The sequence below is a fragment of the Ammospiza nelsoni genome, chromosome 4, assembly GCF_027579445.1.
Source record: "Ammospiza nelsoni isolate bAmmNel1 chromosome 4, bAmmNel1.pri, whole genome shotgun sequence".
NCBI lineage: Eukaryota > Metazoa > Chordata > Aves > Passeriformes > Passerellidae > Ammospiza > Ammospiza nelsoni.
Window position 1 is genome coordinate 50,424,345 of NC_080636.1, and position 15,064 is coordinate 50,439,408.

A 15,064-nucleotide genomic window follows, 5' to 3' on the forward strand; every position below is an offset into this window, starting at 1 on the left:
TCAAGCAGCAGCTGCCGAGCTGTGCAGCCTGAAGCAGAAGTGCGATTCGTTGACGGGACAGGTCATGTCCAAACCTCGGAGGTGTCCGCAGAGGTTTGCAAATACTTCTGCTTCTCTCAGAGTTTGATCGGGTCTTAGGGAACGGAGTATCAAGTTTTGGTTACAAGGGCACAGGTGTAAGGTGTGCTCTCCATCTGTTTTTTCCCTCGCCGTAAGATGACCGCACAGACAGCAGCTGTACTGGCTGGACTTCTAGAGGAAGAAAAAACTCTGAGGAGGAAACAAAAGGCTTTTTCTTATTTTCTTTTTTTTTTTTCCCCACGTGGCATCATTGCTTGCTGAGCGCTGCCCCAGCTGGAACGCCACCTCCCCGCGGGGCATCCCCCGCTTCCCCGGGGGCGTGCCCACGCTGCGGCCCTGGAACAGGAAGGGCTCGGAGCGAGCGGAAGGGACGCAGCGGAAGGGGAAGCGCGGCGGGGGCATCAGGAGCCATGCGGACCCGGCGCGGCACCGTCCTGCGGCCGCGGGCCGAGCCCGCCGAGCCCGACGATGATCCCGCCGAGGTGCCCGGCGGCCGCGCCGGCCCCGAGGAGCTGGCGGACGATGTGGAGCGCTTCCACGAGGAACAGTTCCGCGCCGTGATGGCCGCCCTGGACAGCGGCGACGAGGCCGGGGACAGCGAGGAAGAGGAGGAGGAGGAGGTGCTGGGTCTGCAGCTGCCCGAGGACAGCGAGGAGGAGGATGAGATTCAGGATCGGAATCCTTTTGTGGAGTACAGCGCAGAGGAGGATGAAGATGGAGAAGAGGAAGAAGGTGAGAAAGATGAAAATGTTGAGGACGGAGAAGAGGAAGGAGGTGAGGAAGATGAAAATGTTGAAGACGGAGAAGAGGAAGGAGGTGAGGAAGATGAAAATGATGTTGAGGATGAAGAGGGGGACCTGTCCATGGAAAGCGACTTGGAAGAGCGTCATCCCGAAGCCAAGCTCCCTCATGAGCTCTCCTGGGGCCAGCGCAAGCAGCTCTACTATGACACGGACTATGGGAGTGATGCCCAGGCCAAAGGCAAGCGGACCCAGCAAGAAATCGATGCTGAGGAGGAGGAAGAGGAGCAGGAGGCTCAAGTCATCCAGAGACGGTTGGTGCGGGATTTGGGGGAGGATGATTATGGTCTAGACATGATCCAGGGCTACCTGGCTAAGCAGCAGAAAACCCACGATAGCAAGGGGCAGAAAATTGATAAGGATCTGCAGGCCCTTTCCAAGAAGGAGCAGCTGAAGCTGCTGAAGCAGGAGTCCCCAGAGCTCCTGCAGCTGATGGAGGACTTTGAGGTGAAGCTCATGGAGATAAAGGATGAGTTGCACCCGCTGCTGCAAATGGTCAGAGACGGCACCATCCCCCACGGGAAGGGCAGCCGCTATTTGCAGACCAAGTATCATCTCTACCTGAACTACTGTGCCAATATCAGTTTCTATCTGGTTCTCAAGTCCAAGAGGATGCCAGTTCACAGCCACCCGGTCATCGAGCGGTTGGTGGAGTACAGGAATATCATAAACGACCTTGCTGTTATAGACCAAAAGCTTTCCCCACAGGTCCGGATGCTGCTGAGGAACTACTATGACAAGAAGGAAGAGAAGCTACGTAAGGGAAACAAGTTTTCGGTGTTTCTCGCCATGAATGGCAACAAAACCAAACCAAAACGTGCCTCTGCACCTGTTAATGGCAAGGCTGCTGCTGCTGCTGCTGAGTCGTCGGATGAGTCAGAGCTGGATGAGGAGGCTGCCCTAAAGTACTACAAGATGATGGAGGAGAAGCTGGCACTCAAGAGGAAGAGAAGTGGAGACGAGGACGTGCCTGAAGAAGCAGCGGTGTCGGAAGGAGAGGATCCCAGTAAGAAGAGAGGGGTGACCTATCAGATGATCAAGAACAAAGGCCTCACACCCAAGAGGAGGAAGATCGACCGCAACCCCCGGGTGAAGCATCGGGAGAAATTCCGGCGAGCCAAAATCCGCCGCAAGGGCCAGGTCCGCGAGGTGCGCAGGGAGCTGCACAGATACGCCGGGGAACTATCTGGCATTCGGGCCGGGGTTAAAAAGAGCAGGAAGCTCAAGTGATGGTCATCTTTTTGTCAGAGCTGCAAGTAGCAGTACTGCATCCAATAAAAAGTTTATACACCATGTTGTGGGGTTTATTCTTAGGGAAACTGGGCATGGGGTGGTATTTGGTTTTCTTTTTCAGAGGAGGCTTTCTAGAAGGTGCTGTCTCCAAGTGGCACAGGGCCCTTTCCACACCTCACCCATGTCTGAAGGTATTTTCCTCTCTTGTCATGCTGTTGAGTTTCCCTCAACAGGAAACCTTGAGAGATTGCAAGGAATATATCAGGAAAAGGGAATTAAATGGGCTGTGCGGGACTGGTGAGGAGATGGGATTGGATGAACCTCTTGAGGATGGGTTGGGAAAGGGGCTCAGCAGGTATCACTGGCCTGCTCTGTTTTGCTGTCTAGTTCTGGTCCATCCTCTTCCTGTGTTGAGCTGCAGAGACATGGTTAATAGTAGTTAATTTTTGTTCTGATTAACACCTTTGTTAGCTCTTAAACACCTAAAGTATGGGCACTTCTTTTAAATTACTTAGTTCCACATGGTCTGAAGTACTGTTTCCCTTCCTAAATTTAGTGAGAAGCAAAGCAAGGACTTGTCTGGATTTTATAACCATATATGTGATAACCATATTAACTTCCCCTATTATAAATGTTAAATGTTGTCTGCTGCTACAGGACTTAGCATTGCTGCAGGACCACCTTACAGATGGCTAAGGTGTTATGTCTTCAGTGGGCAGGTAAACTTCAGGGGTGTTTTGATTACTGCCATGCCTTTGGTGAATACATTTTAACCCCACACTGAAATGCTTGCCAGGAGCTGACTGTGAATAGTCAGTTCATTTCCAATCTGGGCTGTGAAGGGAAAGTGAGTGATAATTTTTCTGAAGTTTAACAGAAACTGTCTCAGGTAGAACCTGGACTTGTGTCTGGGACAGGTTTCAGGGAGCCCATGCCTTGGTTTGTGTACCATACCATCTGAAAAGTATTAGTTTTCTGTATGGAATTATTTCAGGAGAATAATTGCTTTATTTAGTAATGCAGTTGCATCTTATGGGGGTGTTTTGTGTCTGTGATGGGCCTGGGGGAAGCCAGGAGACGAGTGTGTGCTCTTGATCCAGTGATAGGCCAGGTAATACAAGCATGTAGGTGCTCTGCTTGTGCTCTGAAAGTGAAATGTGCTTTTTTGGGGTTCTTGTGTAAACCTTAACAACCCAGCCCTGTTTCTCCCAGGAACATACTGTTCACTGGAGAATATTTTGGTCATTTTCCAGGCTGCTTGTTGAAGGGAAAGGTAGAAACACAGTACTTAAGCTGGACAGATGGGAACAGTCCTGTCTCAGGTGCACTGAACAGGTCTCCTTAGATCTGTGCTTACTCACCTGCCCTTACTATGAGCAAGTGTCAGCTGCTCCTTCTTCCCAGGGAGAAGGAGCAGCTTTGCTGCTCAGCCTTGCTGAGGAGTGAAGCAAAATTTGCCCACCTTTAACTCCCCACTGCCATAATGGTTGGAGACTGCTACTGATAATGCTGAGCTCTGCCCTGGTGGCTCTGCCAAGAGGTCAATAAGGGGTAAGATGCTGGGCAGAAAAAGCAGCTTAGGTGCTTTTTTTGGGGAGGGATGGTATTGTGTAACAGGCATCACACGAGGTGTGGAAAATAGCCAGCAGAGATGCTCCCTGATCTCATTACCACAGAACCTCCTTGTGCACATTTCACCCTTGATGCAAAAATGAAGGGCTAACGGTCCTTCTGGCTTTGTGCTTCCTTGGAAAGCTCCTAGCAGCTGGCAAGCACAATTGTGGTGACTTCTACCTGAGCAGTAAATAAGGGGAACAACAAATTGGTGTGCCATTACAGATACGTTCCTAATCCCCCTGGGGTTAGGCTGGAGAGAATGCTGCGTGTCAGCGGCCCGGCCCTGCCTGCCGGCAGATGGCAGCTCCTGGACTAATGAAGATTAACCAGGCATTATGTCCACTTGATTAGTTGAGAGACTGGACAAAGCCATAAACATAATTCCCATTTGCTTTTTTGTATGGCTGATAATGGGAATGCTGTGATTATTAATGCTGTGGGAGGGGGGACACTGTAGCGTGTCACTAGGAAATACTTGGAGTAATGTTTTGTGCTGAGGGGAAATGCCTGGTGGTGAACAGGTGGTTTTGAAAATTCCTGAGAAAATGGACATATGCAAACAGGCAAGGACCACAGGTGATCAGGAAAAGAAGCAAGGAGTGGATCAAAGTCTTGGTTAATGCTGCCTTTTCCCTTTTCCAGTACTGCTTCTGGGGAAGGTGCTGATACTGCCAAGAAATGCTTCAGCCATGAAATGGCACTTGTCCTTGCCAGGGCCCTGCTTGGAGAGGACTGGCAGCCTCAGCAGCACCTAAAGCAGGTGGGACTCACCTCAGGTAACAGCTTTGTCTCACCTCCATCACCCTCGCAGCAATGGAAGAACCTGCCCTGGGTCCTTTCCACCCGCTCACTTGGAGCACAGTAATGGAAAGGACAGTCAGTCCTGCCACACCTGCACATGAATAATTCATATTTAAACTGACACAGGCAAAGTGTAAAAAGCTCCAAGGTATGAGCTATTGTTTTTCTGCACATGGAAGACATAATCCTTGAGGGGTGATGAGCATCCAGAGTAAGCCTGGCTGCCTTTGGAAGCAGCAGAGCAGAAAAGTACAGTGGCAGAGAGGGGGACAATGCTTTCTGCATCACCACCTGAAATTTCTGTTTATACAGGGCAATGAAAATATATTGAGAAACTCACATGGAAATACATTTGCTGCTGCCTAAGATTTTGTCAAGGTTTCTTCCTAGCTGTGTGGGTTTTCCTAGCTGTGGTCGATAGTATTCCATCACACACAGTCTGGGTATTGTTTTACTCTTGTTAGCACGTAGAAATTCAAACATTCAGCTGTGCAATTTGTGAAGTGGCTTAAAGCATCTGTTCAATTACTTGCAACATGTTGCATGCCTTGGGGCAGGGCTGAAAAATCAGTCTCCATGAATCAGTAGCCTTTACAGCTTTGCTTTTGCAATTTTAATGTGAGATTTAAAAAGAAACCAGCAATGTGTTTCAGTTTAACCCAAGTGCACAGAAGGCTGGGTGATCTTTAAAAACTGGCAGATTTCTGTGCTTCCTGCCTGCTGACAGCACCACAATCCACATTAATTGCCTTATCTTCTGAAAGACTGTCCCAAGTGAAATTCCCAGTAGCACGCTGTATTTGGCAGTTGTAATACTAAAGAATATACTTGGACTTTGTCCCCTTTTGTCCCAGGATCTCAAAACGCAGCTGTCCATGAGTTCTCACGCCGGGGAAAGCCAAGGGGAGGCAGGAGATGGTGCCCCGGCTTCGTTTCACGGGTAAGAGCCCCTGCACCATCGGAGGGTGGCGGCTGTCACCGGCGGTGCGGGGGGAGCCCCGGGGGCGGAGGCTGGGGCGGCCGCGGCGCTTCTCGGCCGGGGCGGGGCGGGGGCTGGGGCGGCGATGGCGGAGGCGGAGCGGGCAGCGCCACCGGCGGAAAGTTCCCGGGACGGGGCCGAAGCGGAGCTGCCCCCCGGCATGGAGCGGCGGCCCGAGCCCGGGGAGGCGGCGGCAGCGGCGGAGGAGGAGGAGGAGGCGCGCCCTGCCTCGCCGCCGTTCTTCCTCCTCTACCCCGGCCATGGAGGCGGCGCCGCGGCCGCGCCGCCCGGGCTGTGGAGACCCCCGGCGCCCCGCGGCGGGGCCGAGCTGCCCGTGCTGGTGCTGAGCTACCCGGGACCGGACGGAGCCCGTGAGTACCACGGGGCTGCTCCCGGGCCGGGAGCGTCCATCGAGGCGGGGTGGGCGGCGGGCCGGGGGTCCCTGGGCGCCGCTGCCCTCCCGGAGCGCCGCTGCCCCGAGCGGTGCGGCGCGCGCAGCTACGGGCGCGCCCGGGCTCGGGGCAGCCGCCCCAAAGCTGCCCGTGACCCCGGGGCTGCGGGGGGGACGCGGCTGCTCCCGGCGGTGGGAAGGGCGGGGGGCTCGGAAGGAGGCGGTTGGGGGGGCGGCACGTGAGCCGTGCTGGCCCAGCAGCTCAGCAAAACCAGCCCCACAGAGAGCCCTTTGAGGAGCATCGGTGCCGCCCTTGGAAATCCAACAGGCTGTCCTGGACACGCGGGGTGTAGTTTAGGGACTGGGGAACACCCTCTCGGGTTTCCTCCTGGTGTTGGTGCGGAAAATAAATCCGTAGCGAGGGCACTGCGCGCTGGAGACCCTGAAGAGGCTGAAGTGCATCGCTGTGTGGGGCGTGTTGGGTGACAAATAGTGTTCTCCTTTGTAAGATTCTTTATGATGTTCTTGTGGTGTATTTGTGGAAGCTGGAGTACTCTGAAGTACTTGGGTGTATTTTAAAATCAAATAAGAAATACACATATGGGTGCATACAGAAGAGATCTTCTCTTTTCCATCCATCCTAAAAATAACCAGCAGCTTCATCCTCTGGGCTGCTGCCAAGAGTGTGTGTGACCGAGCTTTTGGCCTTTGCTTTGTCACCTCCTGTCCCAGGTGAGCATTCGCTCACTCAGGAGCTGATTTGTTTGGATTTTCTCCTTTGGAAGCTGATGTGCTTGAAGGCATTACTCAGCAGAGCTAGAACCAGTGAGGTAAGAAGTCCATGTCTGTAATGCCAAGAGGAGGTGAAATGCCGTGACTTTGCTCTGAGCTCTATGAAGGACTGTCTGTGACTGCCAACTTATGTCCAAAGTCCCTCTATGTAAAATTATTTGGAATGACAGGCCCCTTTCAAAACCTTCAGTTTTACTTGTAATTTTTCCCTAATCAGGAGATCTTTACCCATGGTAAACCCTGTGATATGCATGCAAGGGCTTGAGCTACTTCTGATAGAAAAGAAGACTTAGAGAAAAATATTTAATTGTAGCTGTTCAAACTTTGTGAGGCGCTCTTATCTGGACGTTGGGGAAACTGAAGCATTGAGATGAGCACATTTGTGTGCAGGGACTTGGTGGAGAAGCTCAGTGGTTGAGAAATGCTTTATCTTGTGTCAGCCTTATTCTGCAGTGGTTGTTCAGGTAAGCTTTGTGAGAAACCTTTACAAGATGCATATAAAAGTTCCCTTGTTTTTGTGAGCCATGGAGGTGGAGCTGCCTGTGCAGTATCCAGTGTCACAGCTTGCTCAGGGGCTGACTGATGCAGTGTCTGGAGGCAGCAGGAATCAGCATGTATTTGCATGGTGTCTTGAACTCTGTCTTCTGGGGCAAACTCTGTCAGTAAATTCAGTAAATCACTTTTTCCCACCATTTCTTTTTTTCTTGCTGTGGTTTTTTTGTGGTTTTTTTTTTTTTTTTTTTTTTTTTGTTTTTTTTTTTTTTTTGTTTTTTTTTTTGTTTTTTTTTTTTTTTTTTCCAGTTCTCACATTTCTAAGAGCATCTTTCATTTGTTCCCACAGAGCAGCAGGAGCAGTTCTGCTGCAAAGTGTTACAGGGAGGCAGTGGCCACTACACCAAAAAGTATTTCACAATATTTTGGAGGTTTGTTTCAAGTCTTTTTTTTCCCTGCTACAACTCAATCCTTAAACTATTCTGTTGTATTCTCACCTGATTCCAAACATCAGGTGAAGGCCAGAGCTGCTTATGGAAGGAGACTGCAAAAGCTCTTCATGGCAGCAGCACCTGCTTACTTGTTACAGGTGGCTCCAGACAGAAGGAACAAGGTGATGTACTTAAACATGCTGACCTGCAGCAAAACCTTAGAACAGAATAAAAGCAACTAGATTAGGCAGTCCTTAAAAAAACCTTAAACCAAACCCCAGACCTTTGCTTGTTCTCACTGAAAGCCTACTCAATAACATGATACTTGAAGTAGACTTTTCCTTCCATTTTCTTCAATTATGAGAGTTACTTTAATCCCTAAATAATATCTCTGTGTTTCACAGTAGGTAAAGAAAAATTTGTCACTTCTTAATTAAGAAATTGTTACTGGTTTTTGGATTGTTAAACCTCCTTTTGCCCATTCCTGTTTGAGCTTGTAGGGTTGGGAGTAGCTGGTATTTGAGCTAATGTGCATATCTGTCCTGGCAAAAGAGTCAGAAGCAGACTTTGCTGTGTAGATGCTGTGTTGCTAATTTTATCTTTTTAGATTACATTCCATGTCAGAGATGGCTTTGTCCTTCTTGCTTTGCAATCTCTATGCAGTGATGGGGGAAATCTTTATCCTAATGATGGAAGCACGGGTTGCTCCTGTGCAGGCCCTGAAAATAGAAATGCACCCAAAGATGCTCCCTGGAGTCCTGAGGGTGCTTTGGCAATTTGTTTGGGTTTCTTTGTGTAGATTATTCTAATTCATTCAGCTTTGAAACTCCAAGTACTTTGCAGTACAGCTGACCTCCCAAATACTGGTGGCTGAGGGAGTGCTTGGTGTTCAGGTAATTGGTCTGAAAATTCCACTGCTGTCAGCGTGTGATTATTTAATCTTAAAAATGTTTTGGCAGCCCCCTGCTGTGTTTTGCAATCTAGCCAAAGCCTTTAAGGGCTTGTGCCAAAGTGTAGCTCACAGGAGGGTTTGTAGGACCAGTCAAGGCTGCCTGACTGGTTTGAGATGGAGAAAGTGGTTCATCCTGAAGAACCTCCTCTGCATTTATCTGTGATTGGGGTTTTCCTGGTCCATGACCATCCTGGAACCCTGATGGAGCCTTATCAGGTGCCCTTGAGTTGCCTGGTAGTTTTATGAAAGGTTTTATGGGAACATTACATTTGATACCTTTCTTTTGCTTCTTCATGACATGGTTTGTTGCTTTTAATCACTTTAGGGCACAGGATGGGGATAGGGAAAAGCTTGTCTTATGGTTTTCAGGTGGTGATAAAAAGATAAAAAGTCATAAGTTAAACGCCTCCTGTTTGGGTTTTTTTTGGGGTTTTTTTTGGTCTTTGGAAATAAGTCAAAGTTTAGGAACATTTTCCTAGTACTTTAAATATCTCTGTGGAGTACTTGCAGCAGGATCATTGCATAAAGGAGCCTGAAAATAGAACTTCCCTTCAGCTGGAAGGCAATTACTGGCTTCTGTTCTTTCAGCGTGTTAAAAGCAAACCAGTGGAAGTTGAATGGTTCCCGATTTTTTAGCAGACCTTCCCTGTGATCCTGATGTGCAGGGCACTTGCCTGTGCTGAGTTCAGCTGAACACCCGTGTTGTGAAATGGGAGCTACACCCAGTGCTTTGGTATTTCTAATTGCTTTGAAAACAAAGAAATTAAACTCTCTGTAGTGAGATGTGTTGGATAATAACGTGAGCAATAGCTTATGTTGATTCTAAAGGGTTTGTTTTGAGCATGTGCCGTTTGTTTAGACCCTGTCCAATGGTTAGCCAGGGCCAGCAGCTGTTCTGTAGCAGTTGGTACGTGGCCCTGTCACTGTTGAGAATTTGGGGTGGTGCGATGTGGGTGCTGCAGCTAGAGGCGGTGACTGCTGAAAGGGTATATAAATATAGGAGTTAAGATGCTGTCAGCACGCTTTATGAACTCTGTTCTGTTGGGGAGAAGAAACAATAGTAATTCTTGTTTTGTGTGAGATAATTGCCCTTTGCGTCGCTGGCAGAACAGGCTGCCTGGTGCTTGCTTGGGTTTGGCCTAATGGGGAAAGAGCTGCTGAGTCAAAATGCGCTGCACTGAGCGGGAAGTTTTCACCAAAAGTAACTGCTTCCTCTTGCCAGTCAAAAATAGCAGCACTTAATCCTCTTGCCCAGTTTTATGTACATGATGGTGCCATTTTCTCCTGACAGCTGTCTGCATTGGCATGCTGAATTCTGTATCCACCATTCTGTTTTGGCATTTCACATCCCCAAGAAACATGTGCTTCCCTCTGAGTATTTGTTAGGGGAACAAAAAGCAGGGAGAGTAATCAAGGTCCTGTACATTGTGCATGTGTTATCAATATATTGTTCTGGTGCCAGCCTTCTCCAAGGCTGACTGTCTGTCCATTTCAGATGGGTGTTACACATCTGCTCTCCCCAAATACATTGGAGCCACACAGGAATGAAGTCGGATAAGCTCATTTATTAGTGCCTGATAGAGTTGTTGAAGTGGGTGGTGACACTAGCGACTTTGGGAACCCTCCTGTCCCCCAGCACCAGGACCCTGTGGGTTGGGGATGCAGGTGAGGTTCAGCCAGTCAGGAAGGGACAGGGAATGTGGTGGTGTTATTATAAAATACTATCATTATATTATTGTTGAGAGCCTGGAAGCCTGTTTCTCTTCCTGCTGAGTAATAATATTTCTTTGTCAGCCTCAGCTGAGCAGCACAATTTTCAGGGGAGATTTTTAAAGTATAAGATTGGGTCATGGTGTTGGTGGTGTTCTCCTTTATTGTCCTCCCATGTGCACATGCCCTGCTTAAAAGAGCTTCATCCTCAGTCACTGGAGTGCTTAGAGCCAGATAATTTTTTCCTTCCTCCCTGAGACAATAAATCCATCCTAACATTTTTTTGTATGTGGGAAATTCTAGCTCCAAGGTGCCCCCGCGAATAAAAACCAAACTGCGCCTTGCACACCTCCCGTGAAAACAAAGATGCCGATTGAATTCCTGTAGTGGCATGCAGGGATGTGAGCGGAATACAGATGTGCCTTTGTATTGCTGGCGCTGCTCCTTTGTATTCCGGGAGCGATGGGTGGGGGTGCGGCGGTGCTGCGCTCGCTCCCCAGCGGGCTGGCAGAGCCGGGCCGGGAGCTGCTGTGCCCAGGAGCGCCTGACTGCCGGCCCCGCATCAGCAGCGTCTCGGCAGCATCCTGGGAATCGCAGGCGATCACATGAGCCTGGATTTCCAGCTCTGTTCATTAGTCAGCCATTTTGGTCGCCACCCTGCTCCCTGCGCACAGCCAATCCCGGCGGCACTCGCTGCCGGGCTGCGACGGGAGACGGGAGCAGCGCTCGCCGCTCGCCCACCGGGACACTGCCTCTCCGCTCGTCCTTGGTTTTTTTTTCTGGGGTCATCACCAGAGGAAGACACTGTTTTTTGATTCTGCTGCCTCTTTATTTTTTTCTTTTTATTTTTTACTTGTTTTTCCCTGCTGCCTCTGGTGGAGAAGCCAGGTTTTTGTGGATGCTGAGGATCAATAGCCTCTAGCAATAGCTGGAGAACGACGGCAGTCGGTGGAAAGGAGGGAGGCAGAGCTAAGCGGGAAGGAGCAGCGTTTTTACCTTGCTTGATCTATGAAAAGGCCAGAGCAGCCTCTGTGATCCTGAGCAATCTGTCCTTTAATCGCAAGGTATTTCTGATTTTCTTCTTCAGAAAGGTTTTGTTTTTAGTCCTTATTTTGCCCCCGTTGTTGTTGTACCAGCTGAGTCATCATGTCTGCTCTGACGCCTCAAAGCGACATGCCAACCCCCACCACAGACAAGATCACTCAGGCTGCCATGGAGACCATCTACCTTTGCAAATTCCGCGTGTCCATGGATGGAGAGTGGCTGTGCTTGCGCGAGCTGGATGACATCTCGCTGACACCCGACCCCGAGCCTACCCACGAAGGTACGGTCCGGCTGTGCCCCGGGAGCCCCGGGCCGGCTTTGTTCCGGCGCTGCACCGCTTGGGAGGGGGCGTCTCCGGGACCACACGCTCGTGTCCTGCCTGCGGAGCCTGGACAGCCGTGGGCACAGCAGAGAGCCAGGCTGCTGCTTCAGATTGCCCTCCGAATTTGTAACCCAGCCCTTTAAGGCGGATTGGTGATGCATTCTCTTTTTAGCTGTATCGAGTTTGTGTATCTCAGGAAGGAAGAAAACCGTGGTGTGTGCTCGGTGAGACCGTTTAATCATGATTTTGCCCTTAACCCGGGGCTGATAGCTGTGTTAGTGAGCAGCCGGCTGGTACCGGGGGACCGCAGCGTGTGCCCGGTCGTGGGGAGTATTTGGAAAGCCCCAGCGATTACGCAGCGGTGCCCATTGTCAGGTGACGATGCCATCACAGTGCCCCAGCTCGCCTCTGATGAGCGTGCTGCTGTTCGTAATGGCTTGGAAGCCTGAAACGTGGGGATGTAGCACATCTTGCTTTCCCCTGGAAAAAGGATTTTGGGTTGAAAAACAGTTTAATAGGAGGACAAGGATTGAATGCACTGAGGACTAAAAGTCTGACAGGACATCTGTGCAGTGCTCTGCCAATAAAAAATGGGGAAGAAGGAGAGGTGATGAGTTTCTGCAGATGCTGAGGTTCTGAGTGCCCTTGCTGGATGCACCTTTTGGTTTTAGAGCAAGGAGGCCCCAGCTTCTCATGCCTGACCCTTTTCCAGTAACTCCTGAAATGCCACTCCACCAAGCAGTCTGGCTTGGTCCGTTTGATGCTACCTAGTTAAGTCAGCAGTGTCTTATATTGTCTTGCTGAATAAGGCAAGTGAAATTGTGGTGGGGATTTAAGCTTTAAAATAAATTTCCAAGGGATAATTTCATTTCCATTTGACAGCTTCTTTCAGTGACAGTAGCCCTTGGGTTTGGATTTGGCTTGCCAAGTACTTAGTCACGCAGTGGGATACCAGACAGAAGTTTCAAAGGGAGAAATTTAGCATTCCCTCTGAAGCATATCCCAGGGCTTCAGGGAGGTGAGTACTGGGTGAGCAGGAATTCAGTTGTCTTCCAATTCCCATGTTCTTGTGTGTTACACTGAGACCTTCCTTGGTCTCACTCCTGTGTTTTTCAAGGTGTAATTACAGTCAAGTATCAAAAATAAATGCAAAAGAGCAGCACTGTAACAACCTTCCTGGTAAATGAAGGTTGCTGGTTGGCTGTTTGGGAGTGTATTTAGTTCCAAGCTGTATTTTGAACAGAGAAGGTCAGGAAGAGCGTTGACAATAGGAAAGCTGACACAGCTGTATCCTGGTGTTTGGTCTGGTGCTCCTGCATCAGCACTGCTGCTGTGCCTGCAGGGTGTGCACAGGTCAGGGGGACAGGAGCGTGGGCTTGTGTCCCTGGGAGTGTCTCCAAAAACAAAACTGATGTGCAAAGGTAGGCATTATGAAGAAGGAAAAAACAAGCTGTGTAATTCTTCCAAAGCATAACAAAGAAGGACAGTTTTCTCCTTAGAAATCAAGAGATGTAAAATATATGTTGCACTAAGTACCAAATCAAACAGCTTCTTGGATTAAGATTTGAAGCCTTCCATTTGCTGTCCCTCAGCTCTTGCTGCTTCTGGAGAGTTTTGTCCCTGGCCTCTCTTCACCCTGTGATCTGCTGTGCCCCCAGCCCTCGAGCAACCATCCTGCCTTCAGTCACAACAATTCTAGTCTGCACAGAGCTGGAGCTTGAGAACAGCTAAGCAAAACTTTTCTTCAAATTAAAAACAGCAGGTACTGAGTTGCTTGCAACTGGGTATGTTCCATATAACCTGTAGCATGGCCACTCAATTTAACAATAAAAGCAATTAATATGCTTTTTCAGTTGGTTGAAACAATTCTGTGTGTATATGAAAATAAGCAGATTCTGCTGCTTACTGTAAAGCTGCTTGGATTAGAGAAAGAACTAATTTTTTTAAAACAGGCTGTATTCTTAATAAGACTCTTAGAACCTTACTGTCCTCTGCAGGCCCCTCAGAATTAAATGTGACATTGGTGGTTGTTAACTTTGTTTGCTTGCAGTGCGTGTGATGGTCTTGGAGGCAGCTTTAGGGATGGAGGTAAAAACCACCTGGACTGTAATTCTGTTTAATGTTGAACAGAGTGTGTGTATAGATGGCATTGAACACTGCTCTCAGCTGTGGGGAGAAGTTCCACAAAATGGCTTTTTTTTAGGCTGTTTAACTGGATGTTAAATTTCTATCTTGAATAATCATGAGGAGCTTCACAATAAGGGCTGTGGAAATTTTTGTCCTCGTGAGATCACCTTGTAGTAGCATCCAGAAGGAATACATGTGCTAACTTGAGAGAACTTTGAGGAATTACAGTATTCCTCTCTTTATTAATCCTCCTCGATTTGCACTACGAGCAGCAATTGGAATTAGAATTTATAATATGTGAAGATGAAATTATCTTTTCTATAGGGCAGAAGCTAATGTCAGATTTTTTCTTCTTTTTTGACCAGTAATTTTAAAGTTTTAGTTTCTGGCATGTGCTTGTGTAGAATGCCCTGACAAGAAGTTACAGACATCTTCAGGAAAAGCAAATGTTCTTAAAACCTCCTGCCCATTAATCTGTTGCACTGATTACTGAATCATCAGTCAGATTTTACCTTTTTTCTCCATTTTCTATCCAAGTGTTTTTCGTACCTCAAAATGATGTAGGGAAGCAGCATAACCTTACTGATAATGCTTTTGTTGTGCTAACTGGCAACAGTTAACCTGGGTTTAGGGTTTCTCCAGTAGTGTGGAATAGTAACAGTAAAATCATGGGAGAGGTGGGATTTTTCTGTCCCTTGGGCCTTTCCCATTAGAAAATAAATCTGAATTGTACTGGGAGTGGCAAGATCCTTTCAGATGTGGACAGAAACCCATGTGAGATGACTGTATTTGCAAAAAGCCTCTTAAAACGCAACTGGTGATAGAAACCCCTAAATAGATGAGAAGTTTGAAGGAGCTGGAGACGTGATTTAACAGAAGAAATGTGAAGTCAGTAAATGCAAGTTAGATGAATTACAGTGTGTTTGTGGTTATAAATCTTGGGAATAGCAGTTAGGTCATGTAATCCAGACTTCAATGCAGAAATTACTCTTAAGAGTTATTTTCTTTGCTCTTTTAAGCTGTGTCAGTCTAACTGAAGTCAGAGCTGGGGAGCTTGGGGCAGGATTCTGTCCCTCAGAGGTGGCGAGTCACAAGTGCTGCAGGGAAACCACTTGGGTGTCAGCTGAACTGGGAAGTGAAAGATGGGGAAAAAACCCCAAGGGTTTGGGCTTTTATTTTCTTGGTGTAAACTGTCAAGGACTAACATAGGGTGAGAAATTTCCCGTAGCAGTTAGTCATGTGTTTCCCTCTGAAAACAGGCTGGTTGTGCAGAAACATTCCATACAGCAGCA

General features: G+C 48.5%; 2 protein-coding genes across 8 annotated transcripts in view; both read left to right on the top strand.

Moving 5' to 3' along the window:
- Window positions 1-446: 446 nt before the first annotated feature.
- UTP3 (UTP3 small subunit processome component) lies at window positions 447-2,174 on the top strand. 2 transcript variants are annotated; one of them, XM_059471168.1, is made up of 2 exons: window positions 447-813; window positions 856-2,174. In XM_059471168.1, exons 1-2 carry the CDS (start codon window positions 492-494, stop codon window positions 2,109-2,111), a joined length of 1,578 nt encoding a protein of 525 aa, XP_059327151.1. In that variant the 5' UTR covers window positions 447-491; the 3' UTR covers window positions 2,112-2,174. The 2 variants fall into 2 exon arrangements, with proteins under 2 accessions (XP_059327151.1, XP_059327150.1); XM_059471167.1 differs by having other exon boundaries at window positions 449-2,174.
- A 3,477-nt stretch (window positions 2,175-5,651) lies between these two features.
- The window catches only part of RUFY3 (RUN and FYVE domain containing 3), a 30,671-nt gene continuing 21,258 nt past the window's right edge, over window positions 5,652-15,064 (top strand). For 3 of the 6 annotated variants that reach the window (XR_009418283.1, XM_059470034.1, XM_059470031.1), the window contains exon 1: window positions 5,652-5,882. Coding sequence is in view for 5 of the 6 variants with exons in the window: in XM_059470034.1 (XP_059326017.1) it covers window positions 5,672-5,882 (211 nt within the window). In the remaining variant the exon portion in view is untranslated. Of the gene's footprint in view, window positions 5,883-10,973; window positions 11,604-15,064 lie in introns of those variants that run through there. The other 3 variants (XM_059470032.1, XM_059470035.1, XM_059470036.1) reach the window with 3 other exon arrangements.